The 13,234-nt window shown below is 50.8% G+C and overlaps 1 protein-coding gene across 1 annotated transcript in view; it reads right to left on the bottom strand.

The window, feature by feature from the left end:
• Nucleotides 1-3,663, bottom strand: part of TUNAR (transmembrane neural differentiation associated intracellular calcium regulator) — a 54,095-nt gene extending 50,432 nt beyond the window's left edge. The window contains exons 1-2 of the mRNA NM_001416147.1: nt 3,545-3,663; nt 2,947-3,282 (exon numbers count right to left, since the gene is read on the bottom strand). Coding sequence (NP_001403076.1) covers nt 2,947-2,958 — 12 coding nt within the window. The 5' untranslated portion in view covers nt 2,959-3,282; nt 3,545-3,663. The remainder of the gene's footprint in view (nt 1-2,946; nt 3,283-3,544) is intronic.
• Nucleotides 3,664-13,234: the final 9,571 nt, after the last annotated feature.

Below are 13,234 nucleotides of genomic sequence, written 5' to 3'. Positions count from 1 at the left end.
GCGGGTGACTCGTCCAAGGTCACAAAGCCAATAAACAGAGTCAAAAATAATCTCCAGGTCTCCTGGCCTCTGGAAGATGTTTCTTTTCTCTACACCCCCCACCCACCCCCCCACCCCCGTAAGTACCTGTGTACATCCTTAACCCTGTACAAGTACCGCAGTGTCCAAACTGGGTTCTCACAAGGCAGGGGCTAGTCAGCCCCAGTCAAGAGTTCCCGGTCTAAACGTTCTAGTTAGAAATGGGACACTCATGAGGAAACATCTTGTCATTCATTTGTGATAAGACCTCTCCTGCTGTCTCAACAGAAACATGAGGCACTGAAATATATTTGAACATGAGGCCATTATAGGTGTGGTGTGGAAGAGGTCCGGTTTAGAGATCTTCCAGACAAGAAGTGGGTTTAAGACAAAGCAGAATCGAAAATGGAGATTTTGTTCTCAATCGCACACTTTCCCACCAGGAAGGTTAAAAAAAAAAAAAAGAGCAAAAAAATAAAGAGAGAACTGATGAATTAAAAACTATAGATGAGGAACAAGGGTAACATTTTCCTGTGAAACTCGGCTTTGGGTAGCAACAGCATGATATACGACACAAAAACTGTTCTCTCATAATTACATTATCATTTTCAAAAGTAACTTCATGAAAATTGTTTCTCTGCATTCATTTTTATTCAAAATCTCACCCATTAGACATGAGGCACTAAAACACACAATGTTGGGAGATTAATATGCCCACACAAGACGCATTACTTGCCATTCACAGACCCTGCGAGCTTGTCAAAAATAAAAGCTTTGCTCTGGTTCTGTGAACAACAAACAGTCATAAAACCCACTGGGAGCTTAGTTTCTGGGGAAAAAGGTGGGACATGCCTGCCTCATTGGAGATTCAGTAACGCTTTAAAAGGTTCATTAATCCAGATCTTTAAAAGACCTATGACAACTCCATTAAGAGCCCATAGGTCAAGTTGATGAATTTAGCTGTAATCAACAGGCAAAGACTAAGTCAAGGTCTAAACAGCCTTGTGGCCCGTTTCATGTGACAAACCCCCTGAATACCTGCTGAGGCAAGCGTCACCATTCGCTAATACAATCAGCAAACAGTGCAGAGAAGAGCGTCTAAAAATCACTTTATTTCCTGGCATTACTGGGTTAGTCGGAGAAGGTTTTACCTTGCAACTACGATGGATTCCTTCTGGAAAGAACAGGCAGGCTCACCAGCTGGCCGCTTTCAAGCCGGCTGGACATCCAGTCGATGTGCTGTATTTCATCAGTTCTTAGAGATCAATGTCATCTCTCCAAATGCAATGCCTAACCTGCCCCATAACCCCAATCTGGCACCTTGGGACGTTTGACAGCTATCACACTTTAGCCCAATAAATAATCCACTAAAGCACGGCCTGGGCTTCACCTCCTGTGGATGCAACCTGAATTTTGCAGCTCCCTCGGGCACCACGTCCTCCTCTTGGAGATCAACAACCTATTCAGTGTAGAGCTATCCGTCCAAACGTATGTGTCTGACTAGCTCACACACCCCAGCTCCAGCCTGTGACCCACCCTTCTCCCACTAGAAGAATCATTTCATTGGAAGGGATCTGAGGGTTCATCTAGTGTAACTCTTGACATTTTACTATCAGGGAAACCGATGGCCCTTCCCTGACCTGACACCAGTACCATCCAAGTCCTGTAGACAACCATGTCCAACACTTGCTGACTCAAACGACTAAACAAGCCATTCAGATGAGGACCAAACGACTCTGTGTGGCTTCCCCCTTGAGGGTCGCTCTAAGTGCACTTAAGCAGACAGTTAGCGGCAAAACCAGAGAGCTGGGAGCAAGCAAAGGCTTCCAATCTACATGAAAACCCCTCTCCTTTTCTTCTGGATTGAGCTGTGGGACGTTCTGCTGACAAGGAGGGTTGGCAAACATGAGCCAAGATGAAATTTCCAACAGGGCTGATTCCTACACGGTGGCCATCTGGGATCAGCCAGTTAAGTAACCATCTCCAAGACTTACCCAACCAGCCTTGATGAGCCCTCACCCTTTAGAAAGGTTCAGGACTCAGTTCTGAAGCCAAGCATGTGCTAGGCACACGCAGCACAGAAGAAGCACACAGGAGGATGCCAATGCCCACCTTTCTCTCCTTTAAGTGGTCTGGGAGAAAAAGAATAAAAGAGAGAGAGCCCCCAGGGGAACATCTCTTCCTCCCACCTGAACAGAAGTGGCCGAGCACTGAACAGTTCACATTAAGGCTGAGCAGTTGCATGATGAAGGGAGGGATGAAAACATACACACCACCAGCGATTTATGTCATCCGAGCAGATACTCGTCAGCACAACTATTTTCACATGGGCACAGCAACCCCAGATAAAAGCAGGTAGTAGGAGAACTGGGACAGGTGTGTTTGTTACAAAGGGATCAGCTCTCCAGGGAGCGGGGAAAGAGCTCCCTGGTTGCCAATCTGTGGTCTCCCTGGTTTGCACTTCCCGGCCCTGTGACCTTGATTAAGTCATCAACCTCCCTGGGCCTCAGTTTCCTCATCTGAGCCGCAGAAGAAGGGGAACCCACTTCCTCGGGTGGTTTGGAGGCTCCCTGCCCTGCACAGCCTGGACACCCTTTTCCAGGTCACTATATATGAGTCGTCTCTTTCCCACAAATGATGGACACTGAACCCAGGTTGCCTATGTCATTATCTCGACCAAACAGGTCTCCTGCCTGCGTGTCAAGCCCGTATCCACCTCCCTGATAGCCCAGGGAGGCACCAGGTCTCGAACGCAGCCCGGCAGCGTTCGGCCTCCAGGCAGGGCTTGGGGAATAGGGGAAAACAGTGGTTCAATCGGAAGCGCCGCAGGCAGGCTCTGGGTGAGTGGGGGCCGGGCAGGGGCTCAGAGGCAGCCTCCGGGGTCCGTGGCAAAGGGGCTTTGTTCCGGTGGCGGAGGGCCTGGCTTACCGAGCAGCGCATCCGGAGGCGGGCGGGGGGGCGCGCGGGGCACGCAGCAGAGCCACAGCCCGGCCGGGGCCCGGGGCGCCCAAGGCGGAGGAAGGCGAAGAGGAGAAGGAGGAAGACGAGGTGGAGAACCAGGAGGCGGCCGCCGGCTCCCGCCTCATTCTCCCGGGCACCGCCGATCCGCTGGCCGCCGCCTGCTGGGGCTGGCCGCCCGGCGCCGGACCCCGCGCGCGCGGCTCATGTCCCCGTCCGCCGCTGGCGAGGTGTGCGCGCAGCCTGGTTGTCTCCGGGCGGCGCCCCGGGGCTCCTCATGCCCCGCGCGGGGCTCGGCAGGAGGACCTCGGGGAGGCGGCGCGGAGGGAAAGAGAGGAAGAGAGAGCGTGAGTGCGCGCAGAGCTGCGCCCCGCGGGTCCGGGGGCGGCGGGCGCCCGGCAGGACCGCGCCGCCCCACCCACCGCGCCGCTGCGCCTGGCTCTGCGCGCCCGCCTGGTGGGGCACGGAGCCCCAGAAACTTTAGCACATGGCCGGTCCGGCGGCCGTTCCCCCCCACCCCCTCCATCTCGCTTCCCCTCCCCGGCCCGGGTCCCCGAGAGCGGCTTACCGGCGACGACGGCGATCGCGGCCGCGGGGTGCCCAATCTGCCGCGCGCGGAGCTGTGCGCACCGGCTGGGAAGGAGGGAAGGGCTGGCGGCGTCGAGGTCCCTGCAGGGGAGGGGCACCTCGGCGGCGACTGGCCGCGCGGGTTTAAGGGAGCCGGGGAGGCGGGCGGCGTGCCAGCCCCGGTCCGCAGGCCCGGATGGGGGAGGGCCCGTGCGCCCCCATCCCGCCCCCGCCCCCGCCCCCGCCCCGCGGCGCCGCTGCTGAAGACGCGCGCGGGTTTCCCCGGCCCGGGGTCTGCGGAGCCAGCCCCCGTTACTTAGCGACTCGCTCCGGGGAGCCCACGCTGACGCGCGCGACTAGCGGGGCTGCGGCAACAGAGCGAAGGGGAGGAGAGGGGAGGGGAGCTCCGAGGAGGGGGCAGTGCGGGGAGGGCGGGTGGCCGCGGCCCGAGCTCCTCCCTCCGCCTCCCCTTCTGCGCTGGGGAGGGGGCCCCGGGGAAGACGTCCTCCAGCACTGGCCTGGAGGATACGGGGTGGGGGAAGGCCCGCACCGAGCCGGAGCGGATGGGGAGGGGGGGCGCCGCGGAGATGCGCCTCCCCCTCGCTAGGGCTGCAGCAGCAGGTGGCGGCGACGTGGCCGTGGAGACCCGGCTACTGCAAGGGCCGGGTCGGGCACGCGAGGACTGTGGCAGTGGGCGCGTGGGTGTGTGCGACACGCTCCCACCCACGTGGCATACTTGGGGACCTGGGGACGCGGGCGGAGGAGGAGCCTCCTCCTTCCTCTGGTCTCTCTCTCCCTCATTCCTGGATTTTTGCTCCTGCGCTGCGCTGACTGTCTCTTCCCCTTGGAATCCCGGGTCACTCAGCTCGCTGCTTTCCGCTCCTCCTTCCTTAACGCCCAACAGATGACCCGGGATGTCAGATGTCGGGAACAGCTTCATGCTGTTCAAACCAAGCCCGGTGTTGGCAGCTCCCCACCCTGCCCGCTCCCTGTACCCAGTTGCCGACATTGGGGGCGGGCCCTTTAATCTGACTCGGGGTACCTTACTATTTTGAGATTTGGGGCCCCTCCAATTGCCTGCATTATGCGCAATGTGTCCTAAATTACTTCCCACCTTCCACAAAACCGGGTTCCTCCCCAGACCTGGTAGCTAAGTGTTAGCACCTAAGGTGCACCTTAAATGTGAACTGTAAAGCTACAGCCTGATCTGGGAGACCCCCAAAATTCATCCCAAAGCCAGGGAGAGTGGACAAGAGTTTGTGAAAGACCTCATCACAGGCAGGAACCGCTTTCCCAGGTGAAACAGATACCCTGTCCAGGTCCACTGGGTGCCTCGGAGCAAGCAGAGCCCGGGCCTCCTGATGTCCGAGCACCCACATCCCCACCGCCGCTCTTCAGCAGCTGGGTGCAGGCAACCTCACCTCCTTCCTCCTCGGAGGACCTCTTATTCCTGCTGCCTCCCCCGCCTGGACCAAGCCCACACCCCCTTTTCACCCTACTGTCCTCTCTGGTGTGCCTGCCAGGAGAAAGAGGCAGCTCACCCACAGAGGAGAAGGGATCTCCCCGGCCAAGAAAGCTCCAGCATCCTAGCAGGGGTTCTCACCAGGGCAGATCCCATCCCTGTGGGGCTTTAGAGAATACCATGGCCCGAGTGGGTTTTGTTGGCCCTGTGACAAGACTTTTCCTAGTTATTAGTATTGCCATCATCATCGTGAGTATTACTGAGATGCCAGTAACTCTTGTTGAAAACCCCTGCAAACCCACCCTGTATCTTAAGAGACAGAGGTCCAAGGACTTCCCTGGTGGGCTAGTGATTGAGAATCTGCCTGCCAATACAGGGGACACGAGTTCGACCCCTGGTCCAGGAAGATTCTACATGCCGTGGAGCAACAGAACCTATGCACCATGACTGCTGAGCCCAAGTGCCTAGAGCCTATGCTCTGCAACAAGAGAAGCCCCTGCACCGCTGCAAAGAGTAGCCCCCGCTCACTGCAACGAGAGAAAGCCCTCACATGCACAGGGAAGACCCAGAGCAGCTGTAAAAACAAAAACAAACAAACAAACAAACAAACAAAAAACATAAAAAATGGAACAGAGGTCCAAAGGCAGCAGTTTTCTGAGAAAACCACTTGGCATCGCAGCCCATGCTCCACAGTGGAGATCCAGCATCTTCCAGTGCAATCGAGAGCAACATTCCTGAATTTCCAATCAGTTTTTATGGGTGGTGGCAGCCTGGCAGCTGGTCCACAGAAACTCCAGAAGGACTGCTTCCTGGCGCCATATTGGCAGCTGGCTCTTTCTTCAGCCTAGACTTTCCAATATGCAGCTCTAATTGGACATCTGATTTGGTCAGGGAGCCCAGTGCTGACAATAAATACAGGCTCAGAGCTTACGTTCCATGCACAGCCTGTACCGGGGCCCCCCTGTTCCAAGAAACAAGGCAGCCTGTGGGGAAATGTGATTTGACAGGATGAACATCTCATTCACTGTTCACAAAGATCTGAAAAATAATTGGCTTGTGTCAAAGTCAAAGCCAGCATGTTCATCCTTTACAGTGTGAATATGGTGGGGGCGGAGGGGAGCAAGAAGACAACAGGCAGGACTTCCTCTGCATCATATTGCTATTCCTCACGCTTTTCTCAGTAAAGGTGGGGAATATACGAACACGCTGAGGTTGAGGAAGCTCGTGAGTCGTCAGGGCCACATCTTTCCAGGACGTCCATCTGCACCACAGGAACTGCCCCCCCCCCCCCATATTTGTCAGGAGTGTCCCCTGGAGGTCAGGCAGAATGCTGGGCACCAAGGATGCAAAGATGAATTAGATAAGCCCTCTGTCCTCTGGGTCTTCCTCGGGACATCTTTAGAGGACGTAACTCATGCCACGTATTAATACTAAGGGTTTTATCTACAAGAGCTCCTTTTAACCTCATTAACCCTTCTCTGCATGCATGTGTGCCAGGTCACTTCAGTCATTTCTGACTCTGCCACTCTATGGACTGTAGCCCGCCAGGCTCCTCTGTCCATGGGATTCTCCAGGCAAGAATACTGGAGTGGGTTGCCATGCGCTTATCCAGGGGATCTTCAAGGGGACCTAAGGATCGAACCTACATCTTCTGTGGCTCCTGCATTGCAGACAGATTCTTTAGCACTGAGACACCGGGGAAGCCCCAACCCTTCTCTGAAGGATTTTCTGAAAGGTTATATACATTCCCTAAGGTCACACGGCTGGCAAATGATTGGACTTGGGAGTTGCAACCTGGTCTCCCTGACCCCCAAATCCATGTTCCTAACCATTTCCTTGTATTATCTGCCAGGCTAAAGAAAAATGGAGACAATAATAATATAGAAAATGCCTATTCGACATTTAAGATTATAAATAAGATGTGTGTGTGTGTATGTGTGTGTGTGTGTGTGTGTGTTTGTATATGTGTGTGTGTGTGAAGTCACCAGGATTGTTCCTGGAAGAGTCAACTCTCAATAAAAGCTAACTGTTGCTATCATTTCTGTACTTTATTGTGCCCATCTTTGCATGAAATATTCCCTTAGTATCTCTAATTTTCTTGAAGAGATCTCTAGACTTTCCCATTCTATTGTTTTCCTCTATTTCTTTGCATTGATCGCTGAGGAAGGCTTTCTTATCTCTCCTTGCTATCCTTTAGAACTCTGCATTCAAATGGGTATATCTTTCCTTTTCTTCTTGGCCTTTCACTTCTCTTCTATTCGCAACTATTTGAAGGACTCTTCAGACAACGATTTTGCCTTTTTTGCATTTCTTTTCCTTGGGGATGGTCTTGATCCCTGCCTCCCATACAATGTCACAAACCTCCGTCCATAGTTCTTCAGGCACTCTGTCTATCAGATCTAATCCCTTGAATCTATTTGTCACTTCCACTGTACAATCATGAGGGATTTGATTTAGGTCATATCTGAATGGTCTAGTGGTTTTCCCTACTTTCTTCAATTTAAGTCTGAATTTGGCAATAAGGAGTTCATGGTCTGCCACAGTCAGCTCTTGGTCTTGTTTTTGCTGACTGTATAGAGCTTCTCCATCTTTGGCTGCAAAGAATATAATCAATCTGATTTTGGTGTTGACCATCTGGTGATGTCCATGTGTAGAGTCTTCTCTTGTGTTGTTGGAAGAGGGTGTTTGCTATGACCAGTGCGTTCTCTTGGCAAAACTCTATTACCCTTTGCCCTGCTTCATTCCGTATTCCAAGGCCAAATTTGCCTGTTACCCCAGGTGTTTCTTGACTTCCTACTTTTGCATTACAGTCCCCTATAATGAAAAGGATATCTTTTTTGGGCGTTAGTTCTAAAAGGTCTTGTAGGTCTTCACAGAACCGTTCAACTTCAACTTCTTCAGCATTACTGGTCAGGGCATAAACTTGGATTACTGTGATATTGAATGGTTTACCTTGGAAACAGAGATCATTCTATCGTTTTTGAGATTGCATCCAATTCAGACTCCTTTGTTGACCATGATGGCTACTCCATTTTCTTCTAAGGGATTCCTGCCCACAGTAGTAGATATAATGGTCATCTGAGTTAAATTCACCCATTCCAGTCCATTTCAGTTTGCTGATTCCTAGAATGTGGACGTTCCCTCTTGCCATCTTCTGTTTGACCACTTTCCATTTGCTTTGATTCATGGACCTGACATTCCAGGTTTCTATGCAATAGTGCTCTTTACAGCATCGAATCTTGCTTCTGTCACCAGTCACATCCACAACTGGGTATTGTTTTTGCTTTGGCTTCATCCCTTCATTCTTTCTAAGGGAACGTTTCATGAAAGATGGCCACAATAAAGGACAGAAATGGTATGGACCTAACAGAAGCAGAAGATATTAAGAAGAGGTGGCAAGAATACACAGAACAACTATACAAAAAGGATTTTTATGACCCAGATAATCACGATGGTGTGATCACCAATCTAGAGCCAGACATCCTAGAATGTGAAGTCAAGTCGGCCTTAGGAAGCATCACCATGAACAAAGCTAGTGAAGGTGATGGAATTCCAGTTGAGCTATTTCAAATCCTAAAGATGATGCTGTGAAAGTGCTGCACTCAATAGCCCAGCACATTTGGAAAACAGCAGTGGCCACAGGACTAGAAAAGGTTGGTTTTCATTCCAATCCCAAAGAAAGGCAATGAAAAGAATGCTCAAACTACCGCATAACTGCGCTCATCTCACACGCTAGTAAGGTAATGCTCAAAATTCTCCAAGCAGGCTTCAACAGTACGTGAACCGTGAACTTCCAGATGTTCAAGCTGGATTTAGAAAAGGCAGAAACAAGAGACCAAATTTCCAACATCTGCTGGATCATCAAAAAAGCAAGAGAGTTCCAGAAAAACATCTACTTCTGCTTTATTGACTATACCAAGGCCTTTGACTGTGTGGACCACAATAAACTCTGGACAATTGTTCAAGAGATGGGAATACAAGATCACCTGATCTGCCTCTTGAGAAATCTGTATGCAGGTCAGAAAGCAACAGTTAGAATAGGACATGGAACAACAGACTGGTTCCAAATCAGGAAAGGTGTACATCAAGGCTGTATATTGCCACCCTGTTTATTTAACTTATATGCAGGGTACGTCATGAGACACGCTGGCCTGGAGGAAGCACAAGCTGGAATCAAGATTGCCGGGAGAAATATCAATAACCTCAGATATGCAGATGACACCACCCTCATGGCAAAAAGCGAAGAACTAAAGAGCCTCTTGATGAAAGTGAAAGAGAAGAGTGAAAAAATTGGTTGAGGTTCAGCATACAGAAAACTAAGATCATGGCATCTGGTCCCATCACTTCATGGCAAATAGATGGAGAGACAGTGGAAACAGTGACAAACTTTACTTTGGGGGGCTCCAAAATCACTGCAGATGGTGACTGCAGACATGAAATTAAAAGATGCTTGCTCCTTGGAAGAAAAGTTATGAGCAACCTAGACAGCATACTAAAAGGCAGAGATATTACTTTGCCAACAAAGGTCCATCTAGTCAAAGCCATGATTTTTCCAGTAGTCATGTATGGATGTGAGAGTTGGACTATAAAGAAAGCTGAGCACCGAAGAGTTGATGCTTTTGAGCTGTGGTGTTGGAGAATACTCTTGGCGGTCCCTTGGATTGCAAGGAGATCCAACCAGTCCATCCTAAAGGAAATCAGTCCTGAATATTCATTGGAAGGACTGATGTTGAAGCTGAAATTCCAATACTTTGACCACCTGATGCAAAGAACTGACTCCTTGGAAAAGACCCTGATGCTGGGAAAGATGGAAGGCGGGAGGAGAAGGGGACGACAGAGGATGATATGGCTGGATGGTATTACTGACTCAATGGACTTGAGTTTGAGTGAACTCCGGGAGTTGGTGATGGATGGGGAGGCCTGGCGTGCTGCAGTCCACAGGGTTGCAAAGAGTCAGACACGACTGAGCAACTGAACTGAACTGACTGATCACTATCATCATTAGACCCGCAATTTTATTTTGAATTAATAAACCCCATCTTATGGGGATTTCCAAATACTATTGTTGGAAGAAAAGACAAAAGTGGTAAAAGTGCAGACCTCTGTCTGCAGGACTGTAGCTGGTTGCACAGAGGAGGTGGTATTTGAGTTGAGTCTCTAGGCTTGAGTAGGTAATGGAGGGTAGAGAGGGCAGGAGCAGCAATGGGCTGATCAGGAGGAATGAGTGGGAGAATTCACAGAGCTGTGAACAAGCAGCTCATGTGGGAAGGGGTTGAGACCCAAGACGGGAAAGCCAGAGGCTGAACAGGAGCTGGGGAAGCCACAGCATCTGTGAATGCTGGTCCCTTCTCTAAAGATGCAGGCAGGACCCTCTGCTGAGCCGGGGCCTTGGGGTGGGGAGTGGGGAGGGAGGACAGTGGGGCGGGGAGCCAGAGAGAGGACCCAGCCTCTAGGCAACCTCCAGGCCACACACGACAGTGGCACCTCCCATCACAGGGGCCACGGGTCATGATCCTTGACAACCTCAGCGCTCTGCAGGCCCCTTCCAGGACAGAATTCATCACACCAGTCCCTTAATGCAAGAGCAACCTTAGCAATGTGTAGTGGCACATGATATGCAGAGGAGACATGGCCCCCTCACCCATTCTCAGAATTTTTCTACAGCTCATTCATTCATTGGTACATTCATTCATTCAATACTGTAATATTATGTTTAATATTATAATATGTTTATTGAACATTTACTATGTGCCCAGCACTCTGTTGGCTCTGGTGGGGAAAGAGATCAGTCAGTGGTGGGGAGCGATGGCAAGACCAGGGCTCAGAGCTGTAGTGACTACAGGCCGTCTGGTTGCACAAAAGAGGGGCTCTTCCCTGGATTCAGGGCATTGAGGAAGGTTTCCTTGGTGGGATGATCCCTCAGCCTCAAAGCCAGTACCTTGCAGAGCCCACGACTTGAACCTGGGGCTTCTTCCAGGCTGGCTGGTCTGGTCCTGATAATTGTAGCATCTGAAATGAGCAGTGTTGCTGCTAACAAGACAGCCAGGGTTAAAGATAGGGCCTGTATGGGGGGCCAGGGGGTAAGGGGCAGGCTCTTGAAGGGCAGGTGAAATGAAACACTCTCCTGCCTAGAAAAGGAAGCTTTAGGTCTGACTCTTTCCTTTCCAACACCCATTTTAATTTGATTATCAAAAGAATTCCACCAGCCACACTAAGAAGAGGTGAGAGACTTGGAATTGGGACAACAGAACAGAGGACCGTGGGAGAAAAGAAAACAGATAACTTGGAAAGAGGGTATTACCACCTTCAAACAGCTGAAGTGAGTGAAAGTCGCTCAGCTGTGTCCGACTCTTTTCAACCCCGTGGACTATAGCTTGCCAGGCTCCTCTGTCCATGGAATTCTCCAGGCAAGACTACTGGAATGGGTTGCCATTCCCTTCTCCAGGGAATCTTCCTGACCCTGGGATCGAATCTGTGCTGCAGGTAGAATCCTTACCGTCTGAGCCACCAGAAAAACTTCAAACAGCTGAAGGTCTTTCTTATCATAGGAAAGGTTGCGTTAGATTTTGTGTGTGGCCCCCAAACGTTGAACTGAACCACCAGGGAGACAGTTTTTCTTCAGGACAAGGAAGACTAACACTTAGATCGATGAACTAGGGCTCACAGACAGCCATATCTGGCCCTCTGACTGCTTTTGTAAACAGTTTTATTGGAGCATACCCTGCCCGTTCATTCATGTACTGTCTATGGTGCTTTCATGATACAAGAACAGAGTTGAGTGCTGCAGGGACTGTATAGCCCACTAAACCTAAATAATTCTGTATCTGGCCCTTTGAAAAACAGTTTGCCTGAATTAGAGCAACCCAGATACCAAGATACCAGATACAAGATACCAGAGGATGAGATGGTTGGATGGCATCACCGACTTGATGAACATGAGTTTGAACAAGCTCCAGGAGTTGGTGATGGACAGGGAAGCCTGGCATGCTGCAGTCCATGGGGTCGCAGAGTCAGATACGACTGAGCAACTGAACTGACTAACCGACTGAGATACCAAGTGTCTGAGCAAACTCCAGGATAAAGTGAAGGACAGGGAAGCCTGGCATGCGGCGGCAGAGTCTGGCATGACTTAGCAACTCAACAACAAGATACCAAATGAGGTGCCTTGGGAGGCAGGAAGTTCCCCATCACTTGGGGGTATTCAACATAAGCTGAAGTCCTGTTAAGCAGTGATGTGGCTAAGAGTCCAAATGAACATTGAGGTCCCTTTGAGATCATAAGGATCCAGCAGTTAATGACAACTACTCACATTTCTTCAGTGCCCACCAGTCGTATAGTCACAACTATCAGAGAATAAATCCATCTTCAGGGCAGCCTCAGTAGGACATCAGGCCTACAGTGTTTCATCACCAGACCTGAAGTCCATCAAACAGAGCGATAGCATCCTCTGCCTGTTTAATGTAAGACAGATGATGGGCAGATTCAGGCAATTATCTTCCCTGGTGGCTCAGATGGTAAAGAACCTGCCTGCAATGCGGGAGACCTGGGTTCAATCCCCGGGTCAGGAAGATCCCCTGGAGAAGGAAATAGCAACCCACTCCAGTATTTTTGCCTGGAGAATCCCATGGATAGAGAGGAGCCTGGCAGGCTACAGACCATGGAGTCACAAAGAGTCAGACACGACTGACCGACTAACAAGTGTGAGCCTCTTCAGGAAGTCTTTACACCCAAGCCTCAGTTACAAGGAAGATGCGTTCACATGTACTCTCCCTAATGAATGAGGGTGGATTGTTTCTGGGCCACAAATGTACCCACAAGGCTTACCTGTTACTGTGTGTTTAAAAGGAATTCCCTATGAAATAAACTAATTTAGCTTTGGTAGGCTTCTGTTGGGCTTCCCAGGTGGCGCTAGTGGTAAAGAACCCGCCTGCCAATGCAGGAGACTTAAAGAGACATGGATTCTATCCCTGGGTAAGGAAGATTCCCTGGAGGAGGACGTGGCAACCCACTCCACTATTCTTGCCTGGAGAATTCCATGGACAGAGGAGCCTGTCAGGCTACAGTCCACAGGGTTGCAAAGAGTCGGACACGACTGAAGTGACTTAGCATGCACGCACACAAGCTTCTATCGGGGTCCTCAGGGACGTCATTCAGAACACTCAGTGCCAGACCTTGAACTGGACAGAGCAGCTGCCCTTGAAAAGCTGATGTCCTGTGCCCCAGCTCGCT

The sequence above is a fragment of the Bos taurus genome, chromosome 21, assembly GCF_002263795.3.
Source record: "Bos taurus isolate L1 Dominette 01449 registration number 42190680 breed Hereford chromosome 21, ARS-UCD2.0, whole genome shotgun sequence".
Classification (NCBI taxonomy): domain Eukaryota; kingdom Metazoa; phylum Chordata; class Mammalia; order Artiodactyla; family Bovidae; genus Bos; species Bos taurus.
This window is presented reverse-complemented; position numbering and strand designations above follow the sequence as displayed.